The sequence below is a fragment of the Saccostrea cucullata genome, unplaced genomic scaffold (assembly GCF_032062105.1).
Source record: "Saccostrea cucullata isolate Sc308-1 unplaced genomic scaffold, CSIRO_AGI_Scuc_v1 ctg1684, whole genome shotgun sequence".
Taxonomy (NCBI): Eukaryota; Metazoa; Mollusca; class Bivalvia; order Ostreida; family Ostreidae; genus Saccostrea; species Saccostrea cuccullata.
Genome location: NW_026940377.1, coordinates 1,874 through 24,359, shown reverse-complemented (window position 1 = coordinate 24,359; position 22,486 = coordinate 1,874). Strand labels below are relative to the sequence as shown.

The window sequence follows — 22,486 nt, the reverse complement described above, 5'->3', positions numbered from 1 at the left end:
TAAATTATCATTCCCAATTTACTGCGTTATTGAAGTGCTCTTATACATGTAGTTTAATCCTGGGAGAAATAGTTTTCAGGAAATCATATATATTAATGTTTGCTCTTGCTATCTATATATGTTATATACGAAAAAAAATTTTGATTAAGCTTGTTTTATTATGGAATGCTGTAAAATCATTTTCTTCATTTTGATATATTTTGAATTTACTCAAGAATTAACGTCATTCGTAGAACCTTTGTGTGGGGATTTTAATTCAAGATGCTGTGATGGATACAGAACTATAGGGGACAAGTGTTTCCGTAAGATTTTGTCTTGAAATTTATAAAATTATATTCACACGATCAGCTGTAGGAGTACTGTGCAACAATATGTTTGAGAAGTGGGGTAAATAAGATGTGAATCCTTAAAAAATCCTTTCTTGGAAAATTTGAAATAAAAAAATTGTCATTTGGTAAGTCCTATTGTCGACACGATGACCTTGTCAGTAAATACAATCTATCATTTAGTCAATGACTTTTCATGCTAGATGTAAGACCATCATTTACACACCGATTGACGAGGGATTTTTCAGTTATTTCCCAATCATGACAAGCAGCACACAGTTGGTGTGATATATCGACAGTGGTTGCTCTCTCCACTGTGGTACCTTAACCCACCTCTGATTATTAGAGGTTCATGTTAGCCCTGCTCCTGATGTGTGTTATTGAATGGACTTTCGAGTTTAAATACTGTTCGTTATCTCCATACATTTCATCCGATTATTATCAAAATTGAAATTTTATTATCATAGAAATATATAATTTCATCAACAGAAAATTCGCTAACTAATCAGATTTATCCCTAAAAGATAAATACAGTTATTGAGAATGACGTTTATCACTTTCTTTTTTGAGATTATAAATAGCGACGCATACGTAGTGCAAACCGTTTTCCGGAATTATGCGGTTCTATCATTACGGTTCTAGGGTCAATAATACTTGAGCTCTGATGCGCATGCGCTTGTTCTTTTCAACTTCCCATCTTGTTCAGCGCAGACGAAATCAATGGTGCTAAAAAAATCAAGTGTCGTCGGCAAGTATCTTATCAATCGAAGAAATGTAATATGAATACAGCATAAACAGGTCGAGACCACTAGAGTTTCTGACGTCAGAATAAATTTGCATGTAAATTAGCTAATCTGTTTACTTTACATGTACCTACTGCTGAATGAGCCGCAATGCATTGTGGGCTACTACAAGTACCTAGCTGTGTCGAAAATTAAAGGCAACTTGAATTGTCCCTTGGAAACTTATTTTCAATTCTTTTTTGAGATTTGTGAAAGAAATATTTAAAATGATGTATAATCTTTCATTTTTATGCTCACATTTACAAAATTTGCTTTATGAAGCCTTATTTCAACTTATAATACATCGGTCTAGCATACCATTGTTCAAAGAGACGTATAAGTGCTATCGTGTCGATAAAACATTGAGTTTTTTTCACGTGATATACGTGAACATAGCTTTAGCAGGTAGTATATAGGTCCTTGTTTTTAGCAGCAGGAGAAAGTGTGCAATTATTATTTAACCCCTCAATATTATCAGAAAGTGTTTTATGTATATGCAAAAGTCAAAGCGTTTGTGCGGTATTCGAAGCAACTGTTAATCATCTAAAACAACTCCAGTATTAAATGTGAGCATGGAGCAGTGTCTTTAGAATATAATCTTTCAATTTCCGTCTAATAAAGTGATAAAGAAGCTCTATAGTTTTTCCGGTGACGAGTTAAATTTTGTGCAGTAAACCGACGAAAACCACGTGTAGCCATTGAATCGTAAACACGTGGTAGACTGTTATGCTTTGGGACTCTTTCATTTGATTGGAGAACGGGCGTGACGAAGACATCGTCACATGTTGAAAATTGCTTTCCATATAAGGTAGTGGTCTCGACCTGATAAAGTAATCATATTAATTCATGTTTTATGAATTTGTTTAAAATCTATCGTCTAATTCTTCAGAAAATGATCATGTAAAACAAGAAAATTTTACTTTCAATACTTGTTTATAAATGAATGCATGTTTAAATATCAATAATAATTTATAAGAAAAATTCTGTCGGTTTTATAATTATTTGCAACAACGATATTATTGACTTGAGAGTGGTGGGTTCCTCAAGGAGATGCAATATGAAATCGCTTCAGGCCCAACCCCCTGCACGTGTTGCAAGACCCTCGGCTTAACAATTTATAAATCTGGTATAATTACACAATACCATTTATGGAAAAAACAAGGAAATTCGGATTAAAAGTTGACGATGTTTTTGCAATGTTTTTCAACATGTGTTGTAACTAATTTTGTTAAATGAGTTAGATATCTATATATAAAATTACAGACTATTTTACTTTGTGTTTTTGCAAGATGATTAAATGTAAAACCATGGTTTATCAATTGGGTCAGGGAATAAAACCGCCAAATTAAATGAAAAACTTAACTCATTTTCGGTTGGGAATGGGCCCGAGTTTCAGCTATGAGAAGTTGCTAATAAATCCCTGCATTCTCTTACAACAAGAAAAAAAAATTGAACATTAATGAGCATATGTTTCTTGCTAAGTTAATATTGCAGTTAGATCCAGCAGATGAAATTATAATATAGTTAGATCCAGCTGATGAAAGCAACTGCTTGTGTTTAAAGATGGAAAAAATTAATTCGTTCAAGGCATTATAAGTATATCAACAGTATGTTCAATAAGGCTAGGGGCTTCAGTCTACAACACTTGGTGGGAGGATTTTGACATTCACTTTAGATTTAGGCGTTCAATAAACAGTATGATGGCACCTTAACGCACCTCTGACTTTTAGAGGTTCATGTTAGCCCTGCTACTGTTTGTGTTATTGAATTGACTTTCGAGCTGAAATACTGTTCGTTATCTCCATACATTTCATCCGATTATTATCAAAATTGAAATTTTATTATCATAAAAATATATAATTTCATCAACAGAAAATTCGTTAACTAATTACACGATTTTGTATTTTTTTCACCACAAATTAAGTCTTCTTGATTTTTTTTTATTAATATAGCTTGCGTAGGTTCATTTGGTGTGGAATGTAGTAAGCCATGTCCTGAGGGCTACTATGGAGTAAAATGTCAAGAAGAATGCCCTTGCGAGATATGTAATGCAACTACAGGAGAATGTATGAACGGAACTTTGACACGAAGTATAGTATCATTTTGAATACCATTTTCGTATACCGTACATATGAGGATATGTATGATTTCCTTATAGAAGAGTTTAGAATATAATATGTGTAGAAAACTAAAATAAATGTATATGTTAGAAAATCTGTATATGACTTAGTCCAGTGGTAGAATTTCTTTGAAAGTTCATGCCAATTTTTTGAATTTAGACCTATCTTAACTATAGCGAGGACTTTCAGGCAAAGGGAGAAAATATTTACAAATCATGACGTAGTGTGTTTTAAAAAAATCTGATGAATGGGATTCAATTATTGTTATTTTAACTTGAAATTACAATGGTCAGTAAGCGACTATCAAAAATCAATGGTGGCTTAATAATATATCTTCCCATGCATTATCTATATCCATTTATCCATTCCTTTAATTTCCAGTTTGCTTAGGAAGTTTTGGAAAAGATTGCTCTATACCTTGTCCACCAGGGTATTATGGTAGAGGATGTGAAGAAAAATGCTTCTGTAAAGAATGTGACAGAATGAATGGGTCATGCAAGGAGCAAACAGAAACGGGTTTTTGATGTTTATCATACATTTACATTTCTCTCTCTCTCTTTTTTAATTTTTTTTCAGCTGGTATTCATCGAAGATAGTTATTGAACATACGTTGGTTGTCCGGTAAAATCGTTGACAAGTTGTCTACGGTGAAAAAATTATCATAATTTAGTCAAATTTTATTTTATGTGTTGTATCCTCTTGCGACGCACGATTGATAACGTCAAAGTGTCTAAAAAAGCGTTGCGTTTCAACTGTACTTGAAAAAGTTGCATAAATCCCAACTTGAATTCGAGAGAATTTCTTGAATACACATACTTTAGTGTCCCATTCATTCCTCCGTAAACAGTCGAGGAACCAATCTATCACACACACACACATTGGACCTTCTGAAGATTTGATATTAAGTTGTTAACAGCACTCTCACTATCATTCAACTTAATATGGGCAATCCTACGTATCAACGGCCTACATTGATGGCGTCTTTCGCTACTAATATCGCAGTTTGTCCTTATGTTTGTTTTATATCCTGGGGCCCCATAGAAAAAAAAGGAAAATTCGTCAAGAAAACTCCCATTTCACTTGTATACTTAAGTACTGCTAATATTTTTAAAATTTTTTCTTCTGCATTATTTAAAGTATCAATATTACATCTAAATAAAACTTAACTGCTCTCTGGTGTGCTGTAACGTCACCAAGCTTAACCACTTTCCAATTTCGAATGCTCGAAAAACTGCAAAAAATTATGCAAATGCCTAGAGTTTATCCAAGAGACGATTCAATAGATACGAGGGGCGTTCAATAAATAATGTCATCAGGTCGATGACATACAAAATAGAAATAATATGACATTAAGCTTGACTTTCTCTAATTATTGAATCTTTAATGAATTGATAACAATTTATTTGACCACTTTTCATCGCATAATATCATTGTGGGGAGCTGGTAAACAAGGGCTACTCAAGACACTGCATTGAAATTGAATGGTCAAGAATCAGTAAACTATTGTAAAATTGAACGCATCTTTAAAGCTGCTGAAAAACTTGTTAATTTCCAAAAAATCTATAAACTGAAATATGTGACATTTTCAGCAACTTGTGTCTGTTTCATACACGCATAAACAGGTGGATTTCAATTAACAAAAATTATGTAATGGGCATCAAAAATGGGTACCGTCCTTGGCAACAAGTATATACAACAATCAATGTATATTAGCGATAATTCAACAAATTATCACTGATTATGTTTTATTGACTTTAAGTTACATAGCAAATTTGATAGGCATCATTTTGGGGGTAGTTCACACTGTTTTAAAGAAACATTTGATTGTAAAAAAAGTTTAATACTCAACGATCACCATATATTTTCAAAAATGAGTGAAAACGAGAGCGTGTAGAAAATCTAAATAATTATGTTTAAAAAAAAATTAGAAATTGTTCTTATCCACATCTTTTTAAAATTCAAACAGATCATGAAACTTGAATCCATTTTGAGTTAAACCCTCAAAACAAATTTAGAATAATATGGACTTGACAAAACTGCAAAGGTTTAAGAAGAGCAAAAATTTTCAAGAACACAAAGACAGTTTTATACGCTATTTTCTTAAATATTAGCGGTCTTGTTGTTCAAATGCATATATAGGAAGGCAGTTCAATTTCTGGAGGAGTCTAGTAAGCAAACTATTTGCCAAAACATTGAAAGGTTTATGAGAGGAAGGAAACAGAATGAGGAATTTACTGCATTAAATTTCTTCCTGAGAGCGTCCAAACCCACAGGCCCTGAAGAGTAAACGAGTTTTGGGGTAAACATAAATAAATTTAAGTTTACTTAAAAATTTTTATTGTAATCAATAAGTGTCCTCCTTGAATGTGAAAGTCTGAAATACTGTATAGCTGTGCTTTGTAATGTTAATTTTGTTCAATGTCTTACCGTGGTAGGAGAGGCAGAGATTGACCATTCAAAATCTGACCAATCAAAATCTAACAAATGAAATTCTGACCATGCGGTGCGTTACTCTGCCTTTTCTCCCATCTACATCCTTGGAGGACGGACGTTGTTTCAAAGTTTGTTATTTACGGACGTTGTTTCAAAGTTTGTTATTTATTTTATCAAGATTTTGGTGAGTAAAATTATTTCATTATGTCTTCTATGAGTAAAACTTCAGTTGTCGTTCTTGGACACTCAATCGTGCGTCGTTTTCATGAATTCTTGAAATATGGTGACATTAGGTATTCTGCGAGCCTTGGTCTTGGAGAAACGCATTCCGTTCTGTACAGGGGTGTGGGTGGAAGAAAGGTTCGTGATGTAATATCTAAGGATATGGAGAACGTGTTTGCTTTAGGTCCAGATGTAGTTGTTCTAATGATTGGGGAGAACGATATTAGTCCTAGTACCGACGCTACCTTGTTAGCTGCATAAATTGAATCTGTGGTATCGGTAATGCATCGCCGCTATAAAGTTTCAAAAATAATTGTTTGTAAATTATTGCCACGATTTGGTGTTCGTTTTGGGTACAATAATATTGCAGACAAAGTAAACGCAATATTGAGAGATGCATTGCCAGCACTGGGTTACTGCGTATTTTGGGAACATGGGAATTATTTCGTTTCTCCCCGTGAAGGAGACTGCAGCCGTAAATTTGTTCACGACGGAGTTCATCTGAACAGTCAGGGGAATGTTCATTTATATAGGAGTATAAGGGGAGCTTTAATTTCAGCGAGAAAATAGATATACATCTAAGTCATAAAAGTTTGTCACCATTTTGTTACTTTTATTGTTCGTTAATTTTTCAGATAGATATTATTTGAAATTATGCAACATTTTGTTATTTCAACAGTTCGATAGGCATTTAGGATGTCTAATAATGTAAAACAGATTTATCCTTTTTCTGTGAAGAAAATTCGGTTGGAAAAAGTATCAGCAAATTTGATTGTTTTGTTGTTAGTTTAATTTTTACAGTACTTTAGGCAGATCCTAAGTACAAGTTTCAGGCAGTTTTTTGGTACTTGCCACATTTAAACCCATTTGGGTTTTTTCATTTTAGTTTCGGCTTTTACCATGCAGATGGCGATTTTTTCCATCGTTTTTCTATTTGATATCTAGGAATGTATTTAAAGCATTCCAGATTTATCCTTTTTCTGTGAAGTAAATTCGTTGGAAGAATGTCTGCCAATTAGTTTGTTTCGGTATTAGCTGATTACTAAAATATTGTGAATTTTTACAGTACTTTAGGCAATTCCTAAGTACAAGTTTCAGGCAGTCTTTTGTACTTGCCAAGTTTAAACCCGTTCGGGTTTTTTCATTTTAGTTTCAGCTTTTACCCTGCATATGGCGATTTTTTCCATCGTTTTTTTTTTTATTTGATATCTATGAATGTATTTCATTGCATTCCAGATCGACTTATCCTTTTTCTGTGAAGGAAAATCGTTGGAAATTGTCTGCCAATTTGTTTGTTTCGGTATAAGTTGATTACTAAAATATTGTGAAATTTTACAGTACTTTAGGCAAGTCCTAAGTACAAGTTTCAGGCAGTCTTTTGTACTTGCCAAGTTTGTACCCATGCGGGTTTTTTCATTTTAGTTTCAACTTTTACCCCGGCGATTTATTTTCCATCGCTTGTTTATTTGATAAGTCTAGAAGTGCATGTTGATGCGTTCCAGATTTATCCTTTTTCTGTATAAAAAGAAAACAATTTGTTGGAAAAATATCTGCCAATTTGTTTGTTTCGGTATTAGTTGATTACTAAAATATTGTGAATTTTTACAGTACTTTAGGCAAGTCCTAGGTACAAGTTTCAGGCAGTCTTTGGTACTTGACATTTAGCCGTTTTGGTTTTTAATTCATGTTAGGCCCACTTTTACCTTGATGATTTTTATATCGATTTCACTTCAAGTTGATTTGCCTAATCATGTTCGATTCAATGGTCCAGATTATGGAAGAATTTAAAAAAAAAAATCCGAATTTCATTTTTGAAGGTACAAGTTCACTGTTTGTATTTGCTATCCCCTTTATATAATATTGAGTCTTGTACAAATAGTTGTTTTTCATTATTCATTTATTAAGGTTTTATTGTTCTGCAGCTGCGCTTAGATACATTACAAGCCCTTCAAGTACCTCGTTTGTAGTAGTGATGAAAACAATTCACAACAGCCGAACAGGTTGTTATCTGTGGGAAAGGCACTACAGCCTTCTTGGGAATTTGACACTGTACCGTGCGAGGGGTGTCGGCTTCAAAGGTGGTGATTTATAACTTATGTCAGCTTTTCGTTTTATGTGGCGGATAGTTCTTACTGATCAGCAGCGGCTTAGTGATGTTGACTAATGGCTTTTGCAGTCGCACAATGGGTGCTTTTATTGGCTTACGGCAATTCGGGAAATACAGATCTGTTCCAAAACACTTTTGGTTCTACTATTTATTCTATTTCCGGAAAATTTTTGTCAACAACTGTAGGTGATACAGGGTGTTTTATCGAAAAGCGGCAGAATCTTAATTGTAAGAAAAGGTTCATCACTTTCTAGTTTGTTGTATTAGATTTACACATTGTACTGAGCGATGAAAGTGGTTATATAATGTAATGTTAAATATCAATATGCTCAAATACGTTGTCATGTAGGCTAACTGACTCTTATAGTTACAGTTAGGGCCTACACTGGCTACAGTGAGGTCTTACAATTCTTGTTCATTGTCAATTAAGGCCGAAGCCTTTTACAGTTTATATTTATACATAACATAATATATTGGATACATACTTCTTCCTTAATTTTAAATTTCTATAGGTATATATTTACTAGCATTATGCCAGGCAAAAGGAATAAAGCCCAACAGTCCAAAACAAGTCAGGCGAAAAGACCACATCGTGCACAGAACGGAACTGGAGAGTCCACTACCAATGATGCTGTGGCTGTCGATACAAGCACTCAACCCCTTGATGTTCCTCCTGAAACCTTGGCTGCATTAACCCAAACCATAACAAAGTCAGTCACGGAGAAGGTGTTAGCAGAGATAAAACCGTTACTGCAACATCAGGGGAGTATCTCTGTTCATAATATGGGGGGAGAAAGGGGAAATAATGCTTCCACTACATCAAGCAATAGCTTAACAGCAGGTCCTTCTGGGTCAGTTTGTCAAATAACAAATAAGTCAGTGGATGCAAGTATCTCAGGATTGGTATCAGGCGCTGTAATCGAACACAGTTCACAGATTGTAGGTACTGAACTTCCACCTGCAGCAAATGTCGGTAAGAAATCAGGTTTTGTAAGCTCATCAGTACCGATAGAGGCAACTGTTTCTGACAAAATAAAATCTAAAATTTGGTCATAACAATATGTTGATATGGCTCTGTTGTTAAAAAAGGAAAAGGGGAAAAGTAAGTATTCTATCAAGGTAGAGGAACAGGATCAGACAGGTAAAGTGGTAATCCACAATATGCGATCCACAGATGACGACGGAGTTAGGAATGGTTCGTTATCCCTGCATGACTGGGTAACTGCGTGGAATAGGTATGTGACAATATATTGCATTAAAGATACACTTGCACAGCCAAAGCTTGCAAAGCACATTGAATCAGTAAGGCAAATTGCAGAGGAAAAGGGGGATTGGAGAAAATATGATAAGGAGTTCAGGGAACTCATAGAACAAGGTGAGGTAGAATGGGGTGATGTCCATATGGAGATATATGTTAATGCTCGCCTCAAACAATCAGAGAAGAAGTCAAGCAAAATAACACCAGACCGTTCGTCATTTATATATAGGAAGGCAGTTCAATTTCTGGAGGAGTCTAGTAAGCAAATTATTTGCCAAAACATTGAAAGGTTTATGAGAGGAAGGAAACAGAATGAGGAATTTACTGCATTAAATTTCTTCCTGAGAGCGTCCAAACCCACAGGCCCTGAAGAGTAAACGAGTTTTGGGGTAAACATAAATAAATTTAAGTTTACTTAAAAATTCTTATGCTTACAGGCAAGCTCACCGCAGCTTGTTTTTGCTACTTTTGTATAAGTCAAATAAAACACTTTCATAGAGATGAATAATGTCATTTATTAAAATGACGGTATAAATGTGAACAATTTAACAAACAAGAAGGTGCTTTGTCACATCAACAATATTCGCCAGATCTTTCAATCTTTGACTTGTTTCATTTCCCAAACTTAGGAAAACACCTTTCAGAAAGAAAACATAAGTGCAGCAAATCATAGGATCTGCCATTTTCCAGTATACGAAGGGTCATACTCAAAACTGTGTTCTAAAAACAATCAGGAATTGAATAAAAATGTTACGGACATATGTTTTAATTAAAAGAGAATAATTTCGTTATATCATTAAGAGAAAATCATAGAAGAACGCTTTTTTGGTTCTTTCCGAGCCCTGATGACATTATTTATTGAACGCCCTTCGTATTGCATTAAAAATAGGCAATTTTTACCCCAATCTTACCTATTTGATAATTTTATTTCGAAATTAAACTCTTGTATTCTCTAATGAAACCCTGTTTTTTTTATCACTCAGCGTATGACTGTACCATGTGCAATTCAAACACAAATAAATCTTTATTTTTGTTTATATCTTATTAAAAATCTAAAAAAAGCAATTGTACAGATTTAATAGAGTCGTTTAGAAAAAATTAGAAATGCCCAGTACATACTCGTATTTGATTATTTTCAGTTTGTATCGGAGGTTTTGGAGTAAATTGTTCAATCCCCTGTCCTCGTGGTTATTATGGCAGAGGATGTGAAGAAAAGTGCTTGTGTGAGGAATGTGATAGAATAAACGGGACATGTAAGGACCAATCAGATACAGGTATTTAATGTTTGTCTTATAATTATTCCGTTTTTGGTAGTTTTCAACTGGTTTCCTTTGAAGATAATTTCTGAACATACATAGTTATATTTTTGTATTTAATATTAAACTTAACATGTGTTTAGTCGTTAGCTTCCTGAATTTGGCTTTTAAAGTAAATTTGTATATGTATCTCTGAAATACTTATCCTTGAGGAAAATATCATCTTAAACAGCTTCAACTCTAAATGGAAATTTGTTTTCACACATTGAAGTGAAATTCGGTTTAGTATACTTATTCAAGGTTAATAGGTTCCTATCAAATGTAGCTAAGAAGTCATGAAGAGTAGTGATTAACATTGTATTTACATTTTTTAAATTCGAAATTTGATTGACTCGAGGGTTTTAATTTTTTGACCATGAATTCCTTTTTAAAGTCTTATTACATATATTTTAAAGTATCTGAATTTGTTTCAATTCAAAAATTCAAGAAAGGCTATATTTTGACAATAGTAAAGAATTAGTAAACTCTTTAAAGATAGATGAACAGTGCCCCGTTCTAATTTATGATTAAAGCCTTTTTCAGTTTGTATCGGAGGTTTTGGAGTAAATTGTTCAATTCCCTGTCCTCGTGGTTATTATGGCAGAGGATGCGAAGAAAACTGCTTGTGTGAGGAATGCGACAGCAAAACAGGTTCTTGTATTGAACAAATAACAACAGGTATTCCTGATATGATAATTATACATATTCATAACATATAACTCATGTGTTTGTAAGATTTACAAATGAACAACTTTGTAATTAGAATGGTTCATGGCCCTTACCTGTTGTTTTTCAGTGAGCCTAGAATTTTTTGATACATATTGTTCAAAACTTTGTCCTTCTGAAGATAACGGGCGAGGATGTGAAGAAAAATGCAATTGTGAGGCCTGTGATTGTACAGGTTTTAATAATTGTACCAACAATATTGCAACAGGTAGGGTATTCTTATAATAACAACACAATTCAATATTTATCTGATAAAATCTGATAAAGTATTTTCCAGGCCCCTGGATCATGAAAAATCTCAAGATTAAGTCAACAAAATCTTGTACATAAATGATGTAGAAGTCAGAAAGCCTAAAATAATATTGGTTTAAAATATTGTTTTACAAAAGTGGTGTTATTTACAAAATTAAAGATTAATTAGATAAAAATTAATATCTTGTAAGATATTGAAAATTTGACTCATGTCTAAGTCTGAGGCACGATCCTGGGACCAGAAATTAAAGATGTATAATAATTATGTTTTCAAGCGAGTTTCATTCATTACGTATCATATTTAAAGATCTCTGATAATTTTTTTCTGTAACAAAAAAAAAATTTAAATTATTTTTCTGCACAAATATAATACTCGAAACATACAACGAAGTACTGTATATTTATTAACTTAAACTCACACAAACACACCCTCACATGCAAACATTAAATACGTGCGCTGCCTATCACTGAGTATCTTTCTCCACTTTTATGGACATTTCGCACATTGTTCGATTTTAATTCGTTGATTTCTTCGATGGCAAAGAAGAATGATGAAAGGAGAGATTGAATTTAGCTGGTAAGCGTTTAAAATTATTCATTTTTTGATTGGATATTCAAACTTTTGAAACTTTACAACTCTTCAAATTTACTTTTGTTTTATTGATGCGAGTTAAGATATGGTAATAAATTATAGAATCACCTATGTGTTTTGTGGTTTGATATGAATTCTATTCAAATAGTTACTATTCAAATTTTTATGCCCAAGCCTTCATCAGGGGATAGAAAATTCATAATGAGTTGGATAAAAATCATTCATTACATATTCAGCAGTAAAATTCTGCAATTTATTCATTGAATTATTATGATATTTTACCACAGTGTGAAAAAATCAAAATTTTGTATCGCAGTTTAAAAGAAAATCAGAAATGCAATCTCGATTTCCTCTCACTAAGAATATTGTAAAAATACCCCTTGATCTAATAGAACAATACATCATCCGTATAATATCCAGAACTTAAAAACTCTCTATCTTTCTCCATTTACTGGGTCTATTGTACGTTCAAATCCAATTCTTACAATGCATTTTGATCTCTCAATTGCTAAGCCATGACGTCTCAATGATCAACAAATTATGGCAAAGGGAAAAAATCAAAGAAAATTGCAATCAATGCATTACTCAATATTTTGTTTTTGGATTATTTCGAAGGTGAGCATGACCTACTTCTTTTGAGAAAATGATTATATGCTAATTGAGAAATAGGTATAATTGAAGACATCTTTTTAAATTGCTGGGAAATTGACAAAAAAGTCATGATCTGAAAAGGCACATGTGATAAGAGATGCAGGTTTGAGCATTTGGACGATAGCGGAAAATTTCTCAAAATATAGTTTTGTGTGGCATCAACAATGACAGAGCTCCTGGGCAGTTTACTAAACAGTTTACGTTCACTGGATGTGTTGAATTTGCTAAACTTTGGAACAGCACAGTTTACGTTTCACCGAGTGTGTTCAATTTATAAAACTCTATACACATCAGTGCGCTCGGACTGACAAAACTGGTGAGTGAGATTTGCTTATTAATATGTTTCATATAAAACACAAACATTTCTACTTTTCGTAAAAGTTTAGGATAATATATAATTTGTGTAAGAACAGGAATTTTACGAGGAGTGCTGACTTTTACAGTTGACGCTTACTTTTACACTAGAGCTATATACGGTACATGTAGCTCTTTTATGATATAAATATTTAGCTCAACATTTAATTAAACGAAAATGAGGGGTTATTTCAATGCACATATCAGTTGTTCTTGAAGAAAATGACAACCACCCTACCCTCAACCCCCGGTCTTCACATGTTAGTGCCCCTAAAACCATACCTTGACCACTAGAAAGGTTTTCTTATGCATTATCAATTCTGTACTTCTGCACATGGTACAAGTTTAAATGTCCAAGAAGACCGTCAACTGTAGAAGTCAGCGCTTCTCGTAAAAGCCCGCAAGGAACTGTCAAACAAACAATGCGTCCCGATACTCGTAAATAAAAAAAAATCCATGTGTAATGCTACATGTATTACAGCGACATTTTGGTCAATACATCATACAGAAAATTTGATACAGAAAATCTCTGTCCAGTACATCACATTATACTTACTTCTAAATTTCAGAACGTTATGTTTCATTCTTTTAAATTCCTATTTGCATTTTTCTTATATTAAAAGACAATTAATACTTGTATATTAACATACAATATACTGTTATGTAATATAAGACATTGTAATAGCCTAAATCTTTAAAAAAAAGTTATAGAATAAAGCTTCATAAGTTCGGAAGCCAATTTAGGACCTATCAAAAATTTTTGAATTCGATATAACGAATTGTCGAATTTGTTAAAACGAATTTAATTCATTATAACAATTTCTTAGAATTTGTTATAACGATTTTAATCTGTTATAACAAATTTTTGAATTCGTTATATCGAATTCAAAAATTAGTTATAACGAATTTAATTCGTTTAAAGGAATTCCAAAATTTATTACAAATCAAATACATTCAAACAAATTCTTAAATTTGTTATAACAAATAAAAATTCGCCTATAGAAAAATATATATGAATTCGATATAACGATTTGTTGAATTCGTTTTAACAAATTTAATTTGGTATAATAAATTAAAGAATTTGTTTAAATGAATTCAATTTGTTATAACAATTTTAGAATTTGTGAAAATGAGTTTAATTCATATTAAAGATCTTTTGAATTCGTTATTAACTACGGAAGCCTACGGAAGCCCATTTAGGACCTATCAAAAAATATTTTTGAATTCGTTATAACAATTTTTTAGAATTCGTTATAACGAATTAAATTTGTTATAACAGATTTATTGAATTTGTTATAACGAATTTAATTTGTTATTACAGATTCATTGAATTCGTTATAACGAATTTAATCTGTTATTACAGATTTATTGAATTCGTTATAACAAATTTAATTTGTTATTACAGATTTGTTGAATTCGTTATAACGAATTCAATTTGTTATTACAGATTTGTTGAATTCGTTATAACCAAATTCCTTGAATTGGTTATAACGAATTCAAAAATCTGTAATAACAGAGTGAATTCGTTATAACGAATTCAATAAATCTGTAATAACAGATTAAATTCGTTATAACGAATTCAATGTATCTGTAATAACAAATTAAATTCGTTATAACGAATTCAATGAATCTGTAATAACAAATTAAATTCGTTATAATGAATTCTAAAAGGCTGTTAAAACAAATTAAATTCGTTATAACGAATTCTAAAAATCTGTTATAACAAATTAAATTCGTTATAACGAATTCTAAAAATCGTTATAACGAATTCAAAAATATTTTTGATAGGTCCTAAATGGGCTTCCGTACGGAAGCCCATTAAGGACCTATCAAAAATATTTTTGAATTCATTATAACAGATTTTTAGAATTTGTTATAACGAATTTAATTTGTTATAAGAGATTCATTGAATTCGTTATAACGAATTTAATTTGTTATTACAGATTCATTGAATTCGTTATAACGAATTTAATTTGTTATTACAGACTGATTGAATTCGTTATATCGAATTTTATCTGTTATTACATATTTGTTAAATTTGTTATAACCAAATTCTTGAATTCGTTATCACGAATTTAATAAATCTGTAATAACAAATTAAATGCGTTATAATAAATTAAATGAATCTGTAATAACAAATTAAATTCGTTATAACGAATTCTAACAATCTGTTACAATAAATTAAATTCGTTATAACGAATTCTAAAAATCTGTTATAACAAATTAATCTCGTTATAACGAATTCTAAAAATCGTTATAACGAATTCAATATTATTTTTGATAGGTCCTAAATGGGCTTCCGTAATTAACAGATTAATATTCATAATAACGAATTCAAAGAAATTGTTATAACGAATTAAATATGTTACAACAAATTCTTAATTCGTTATATCAAATTCAAAATTATTTTAAATAGGTAATAAATGGGCTTCCGTACTACCGTATCATAGTGTATCATTTGATTAAATTCATTTACTTAAGTTAACTATAGATAAAATGTAGGTTAGGGTAACAAAAAAACTCTTTCAGTATTTATACCGAAAAATTTATCCCCCCCCCCCCATTTCTTTAGGTGTTTTTGTATCTCTAAGATAAACAGGCACCCCTCAACAGATTGTAGGCTCTGTAAGAGTTGTGAGGTCTGAGCTCTTAGAAGACTTTCTGAAGTCCAGATTTTTTTTTTGTTATCTTTAGCATATAAATCAGTGACGGTTATCAGTCCGTTGCTGAAATAATCCCATGAGGTCTCCATGAAAAGGCAGGATACATAAAATATTAAGATACGAATACGTAGCATCGTTTTGGAAATTCTGGGGCCGGCCAGAGATAGAAATAAAAACTTACCGGGAAAAAAATGTCGAGAAAAAAAAATAATAAAAAAAAGAAAGAAAGAAATAGAAAAAATCACGAAAAAAAATGTCCAAACCTCAAAATCCAATTTCGTTGGATATAAAACAAACACATGGGGATGGTGAAAGTGGGGTTTGGGGTGGGGTGGGGGAGTGTCTGAACTTCTTTAAGTGCCATTTTTTTAAATATACTACAATATTATCTTCAATTGACTATGCTACAACAAAATGTGGGGGCAGCCGGCCTTCCAATAGATATTTTCAATAGTTAAAAGTTTTTTTTGTGGAAAAAATGGTCACAAGGTCATTGAACTTGGTGTCATTTGAAAGAGCTTTATGTGTGGAGTATACATACCAAATATGAAGTCTCTATCATTCATGGTTCAAAAGTTATGGCGAAGGTTAAAGTTTGCAGACAAACAGACAAACAGACAGACAGACAGACAGACAGACAGGACAAAAACAATATACGCCTCGGATCTTTCGATCCGGGCGCATAATTTCAGCAAACGTAAACATATAAGATGACATGGATTGGTTTACAAATTTTTATTTTCGTATCAATGAATCAAATATATTTTAGAAGAACTTGGATTTAATTCTACAAGTGGTAATCCAACTTATACTCATAGTTTCCTTTCTAAGGAAGAAAATCTTCAAAATCATATCTCAGTTTTGAATAGTTTTAATATCCCGAAGAACCAAAATGATTTTGAACTACCATATATATATATACAGACCGGTAACAAACTAGATGACCGTGTAAGAGTCCATAAACAACAAATACGAGACCCCTCCGTCAGGAATACACCTTGCAGTGAACATTTTGATTCATGTGCGAATGGAAACTTTTTGATATTTCCATTTTATAAAATCACAGAAGATAATGAACAATTACGGAGGGCCAAGGAAGATTATTTTGTTAAATTATTTCGGCCTAAATTAAATGTAAATTGAACATTTTAGCTCTAAAAATATGGTCCATTTTATTACATTATACATATGTTTAACTCTATAAATTTGGCGCTTTTTTGACATTTACCTGTGCCAATGTATAACGCTGCCTTTGTGACGTCATACTAACGACGTCATAACAATGAAGTTGTATTGTTTTTATTATCATTGTTACACTCTGAAGAGCCGTAACGGCGAAAGCTCTTAGTGTAAAGAATTAAACGTAAACTTGTTTGTTTATCTTGGATTTAATTTTGATTTATATATATATATATATATATATATATATATATATATATATATATATATATATATATATATATATATATATATATATATATATATATATATATATATATATATATATATATTACAAACATCGCCGGTTCCAGTAAACTCAATCAAGCCTTCTTCTTTACTCCTCACTTAGATATTGACAGTAGTGAAGGAAAAACTCCAAGAGTACTGTACAACAATATATTCAAGAAGTGTTGTGAATCAGATGTGGATACTAAAAAATTCCAAAGAACTTTTGCACAATTTGAAATCACAAGATTTTACCAAAATCAACAGCTTAAAAACCTACGACATGGCAACTTTATACACAACCATTCCCCACGAAAAAATTGGAGTCTAGCCTTTTTGATGTCATTGACAGCTGCCTTTCCAATAATATGGAACTCGTGAATTTACTGACTTGGTTATTTGCAAAATTATATTGTTAAAACACATTCTGATTACACACACAAGTACTCTGAAGTTGACATCAAAAAGATGCTTTAGTTTCTGATTAACAATATCTATGTGGTTTTGTGGGACCAGGTCTTCAAACAAACTACTGGAATTCCCAAGGGTACAAATTGCGCTCTGTTATTAGCAGACCTATTTTTGTATTCATTATGAAGCAGAATTTATGCAAAATCTTATACGTGAAAAGGAGAATCACTTGCTGTGTCCTTTAACTCAACATTTTTTTTTATATCGACGACGTATTGTCAATTAACAATGGTAAATCCCATTCCTATGTCGATACAATATATCCTGGTGAGATTGAGATAAAAGATATATACCTCAAAATTTGACATATCTGTTTCATAATAGAATATTTTACTTGAAAAAGACGTTAATGGTAATCTAACAACCAAGCTCTTTGATAAGCGTGATAACTTTAACTTTTCTATCGTCATCTTCCTTTTAATTTTGCAGCAATATATCCGCATCACCTGCATACGGCGTTTATATATATCTCAGTGATTTGATACGCAAGCGCATGCTCTACGTATGAACAATTTTTAAAACGTAAATTATTGACAAACAAGTTGATGAAACAAGAATATCGGCAGTCTCGCTTAAAGTCATCATTTCGTAAGTTCTTTGGTCGATACAATGACCTTGCTAGCAAATACATTTTATCATTGAGTCATATGCTGACTGACGTTTTTCATGCTAAATGTTAAGCCATTATTTATACACTGAATCGACGGCGGATTTTCCCATTATTTACCGATCATGACAAGGAGCACACGGCGGGAGTGACTAGTCAGCAGGTGATGCTCACTTCTCAACGGCACCTGATCCCACCTCCTATGCTTTGGAGGTCTGTGTTTGCTCTGCTCCTATTTTGTATTGTTTTCTTGACTTTGATATTGAATACTGTCCGTTATCTTCATATCCTTCATGTATAAAAATATTGCTGATATTCCAGCAAATACGCTAATTAAGTAGTACATACACGTACAATATTCACCACGCCTATAACAACAAGAAAAAAGAGAAAAGATTGAACCGCAGGATAGTATTGTGTTAATAATTTAATATACAATATTACACTTAAATTTGTGAAAATACGTTTGTTCTTATAAAAAACAAAACAAAAAATACTGATGAAAATAACATTAAACTAAATTGAAACATTAAAACAAAGGGTTTTTGAAAATATAATTTTTCATCATATTTTTTCTTTTAAAAATCACCAGAGAGCTTCATATGTGTCATAGACGTTTATCAATATATGTTTTGGATGGTGTCGGTGGTGGTAATGTACTTTTGCGAGGACTGCTGACTTTTACATTTGACGGTTTATCTTTACACTTGAACTATGTTCGGAAGTTTTTTTAAGATATCACTATTTATCTAAACATTGTCAATTATGTACCTCCATACATGACACAGGTTAAATGTCAAAGTATATTGTCAACTGTAAAAGTCAGTGCTTCTCGCAAAAGTCCAATAGTAGTATTATGTATGGATTGTTGCTGTTGCAATGTGTGAACTTGGTAATGGAAGAGGAAGCATTGGTTGAGGTGGTGTTTCTGCTGTTATTTGTAAACGGAGTGGTGCTTCTCCAGATCCAGATACCACTTTTGTCATGTATTCTTGTGATCCAATTACGTATATGTATCCTGGTTTGCCAAAGTTTTCCTGGAGCATTTATTTTTTCCTCTGCAGAAGAGACAGTATGGATGGTTTCGCATTGTTTTCTTTTATTCCTTCGAGTAGATGAGATCTGTCATATTGACTGAGGCAACTTGAATTAGTTGAATCATTATAGATAATAACACATTAAAGCATTTTATAGTGGAAAAGGATTGCCCACAAGAAATTTTCAAAAATTTTTATTAATGAAGGAGTAGTTAATTAACAAAGATTGCATTGAAGTCTATGGGGAAAAGCGTTTTTTCAAAATAAAAATTCAAATAATTTGAGTATCAACAAGTCCTGTGGCGGAAAGATGCATTGAAATATTAAAAATAGAATGATAATTGAAAACAATTTTTTTACCAGCTAAATTTTTTAAATTGATTTTTTTATTAATTAAAAAAGGGGAGATAACTCTTACCAAAATTCAAGGTCATGAAATAGGACACATCCCAGTAAACATACTTATAGTAATAAATGGGAACTATGTCTAAGTAAACTAAGTATTCAATGCCTACATATCTTTTATGTTTTCAATTTCATTGAATTTCTTCTTATTAGGGATTGAAGACCTTAATTGCCAAAGTCTGCTCACCAAAACTGCACGGACTGAAAATACATTGTGTTTTTTTTTTTTTTTTTTTTTTTTGCTTTCGAACATGTCTACTCTTAATTTTCTGGATTATAGTATTAACATTTTTCATTAATACACAACAAGATTGCCATTTTTCCTAAGGATTAAGAATGAAGTTAAAATTTGTGAAAATGCAAGGACGTGTCAATCAAACCCGCTAAAAAATAAAAAATTTACTAACTTATAAATGAAATAAGATTTTAAATTAATTTTTGTGTGAAATGCTATTAAAATATATAAGTCGTAATATTATAGAGAAAAAAAATAACTTCAAATTTGTGTCCAAGTATCTTTAAAGTAACACAATGAATCAAAATCATGTGTTTCTTTTAAGATATCTGGAGCAGATACAGAGAAAGACTTATTATGAGTATATAGCGAAGATATGAAAATCAAACTGCATTGTTAAGCAAGAAAAGACTGCACAATATAAGTGCCAGAAAAAGTTTTCATCTAACTTTTCGTTATTTTCGTGTTTGTCAAGGTCACGCCAGTTTTATTTTTAGCTAACACTTATAGAGGACATTCAATTGGAGCAAGCAAGGGTGTGAAATATGTTCTAACAACTTTTTGAAAAGATTGCATTAAAATTGTTGGTCTTCTTACATTCATTCCTGGGTTCTTGAGACCATGGTTATTATGGCAACCTATTCAATTTTTTTGTGCATAAAAGGGAGGAAGAAGTAATGCAATATTTTCGTTCAAGGGCATACTGAAGTTATTCTGCTTTTATTTTTCTCCATAAGATAAATGTTTTAGGTTCTGAAACTTGTAATTTTTCTGAAACCTGATACTTTTAGAAATTGAACAAAATATACTTGGGTTATGCAAAAATTCTATGTTTGTCCCTTTTTCCCTTTGTGCGTCACGGTGTAATTTCATTAATATCTTTTTACTGAGTAATAAATTCTGCTCTATACCTCTTACATTACCTGGAAAAGAAAGGTAAAGAAAAATCAACATAATGTTTAGAATGTTAGCTTATTAAATTACATATGTATCAACATAAGTTCTATTAATGACACTTTAATGCAGGATCAATTTCAAATTTTAGGAAATGATTTTAGTTTATTCTGTCGCCCAAGAGAGTTGCTTTTAGATCCTTACTTATGCGACAAGAATATACCAAAATGAGATTGGATATGGTTCATCTTATATTCACTGGTAATGGTAAAGAAAACATTTTTGTGTTGCTGAATAAAAATCCTCAGCAGATATTGTACTAAAAATATTATTTATATTACGTGAGGTACTTACTTGATGAATTTCTTTCATGAAAACAGTTTCCTGTTGTAGCATTGCACCTGTCACACTCGCATTTTTCCTGACATTTAAGGCCATAATATCCTTCAGGACACGGTTTGCTGCATTCTAATCCAAATGACCCTATGCATGCTTGATAAAAGCCAAATAAAGACCATTTCATTATTATTCACCAGGTATAAGGATTAAGAAAATACATTTCATTAAGTAAGATTGAAAAGCACATATGCGAAAGATTCAAACGTTCTTGGTAATGCCTGACTGTATATTGTTTAATGTTCCTCTCGAGATTTTTTCACTTATATGTCGATGGAGAGCTGCAAACTTAATTATGCCCGGCACTCAGGGCCATTGAGCAGGGAGGGATCTTTTTTTCATTCTAGCACCTTCTGCGACACAGGACCTCGGTTTAAACGATCTCAACTATTAAAGGACCGGTCTCCACGTCCACAGTGGGACTCTTGATAATAAATAATTGTATAAGTTAAAATTACTCAAGTCGTATGTGTCTCAAAACTTAAACAAAGATTGCCAATTTGTAGAAGTTATTTACAAGTTTCTTCAAGATTCCTTAAACAACCTGTTGAATGCATATTTTAAGTAAAAGTACAACTTACGGTAACATTTTCCTCCAATCGTTCTATACGAGGTACAACATCGCAAATTCCTTATAAAATACAAATTATTATTTTATGATGTAATTTATTGATACAAAGCAGGAAATGTACCTTACACACTTTATTTTTTTTTACATGTACTTACTCAGAAGAAAGATAAGAATCGATACACTTAGGTTCTATAGGAATTATCCCTAACTGTTTTGTATCAATATATCCATCAATACATAAGGTCCACTGTAGTTGTGACCAGTCAAAACAGTTTCATAGTTTAAATTTTAAGCTAAAAAATATTGTTTGTTTTTAATTTTGGAGGAAAAATGGTAATAGTTTCGAAATGGCTCAATGTTTCTAGGCTTCTAGAAAACGAGGATCTATTTTATTTTGTTTACTTGACTTTTGATCTTGAAAACTGTTCGTTATCTCCAAATCTTTTGCACTTCACACATGTGTATTTTTTACCTTACCCTCGACTTTTTACTACTTAAAAAAATTTAACCTGGGCCATAATTTCTGAACAGTTAGAACAGTACTAGGACCTTTATATTTCACAGATTTATGTCCTATGACAAGATATTAATTCGGATACCTACATTTCTGACCTTTGACATTGACCTCAGAGTTTGACTTACT

The 22,486-nt window shown here is 32.0% G+C and overlaps 1 protein-coding gene and 1 long non-coding RNA gene across 2 annotated transcripts; one reads left to right on the top strand and one right to left on the bottom strand.

Moving 5' to 3' along the window:
• The first annotated feature begins 3,561 nt into the window (after positions 1-3,561).
• On the top strand, positions 3,562-11,817 carry LOC134255302 (protein draper-like). Its single transcript, XM_062737826.1, has 4 exons — positions 3,562-3,744; positions 10,388-10,522; positions 11,087-11,221; positions 11,340-11,817. Exons 1-4 carry the CDS (start codon positions 3,711-3,713, stop codon positions 11,492-11,494), a joined length of 459 nt encoding a protein of 152 aa, XP_062593810.1. The 5' UTR covers positions 3,562-3,710; the 3' UTR covers positions 11,495-11,817.
• Positions 11,818-20,854: 9,037 nt separating this feature from the next.
• On the bottom strand, positions 20,855-22,059 carry LOC134255298 (uncharacterized). Its single transcript, XR_009989512.1, has 4 exons — positions 21,999-22,059; positions 21,854-21,903; positions 21,231-21,368; positions 20,855-20,905 (listed from the first exon to the last, which is right to left on the bottom strand). It is a non-coding gene; the product is annotated as an uncharacterized LOC134255298 (long non-coding RNA).
• Between the last annotated feature and the right edge of the window lie 427 nt (positions 22,060-22,486).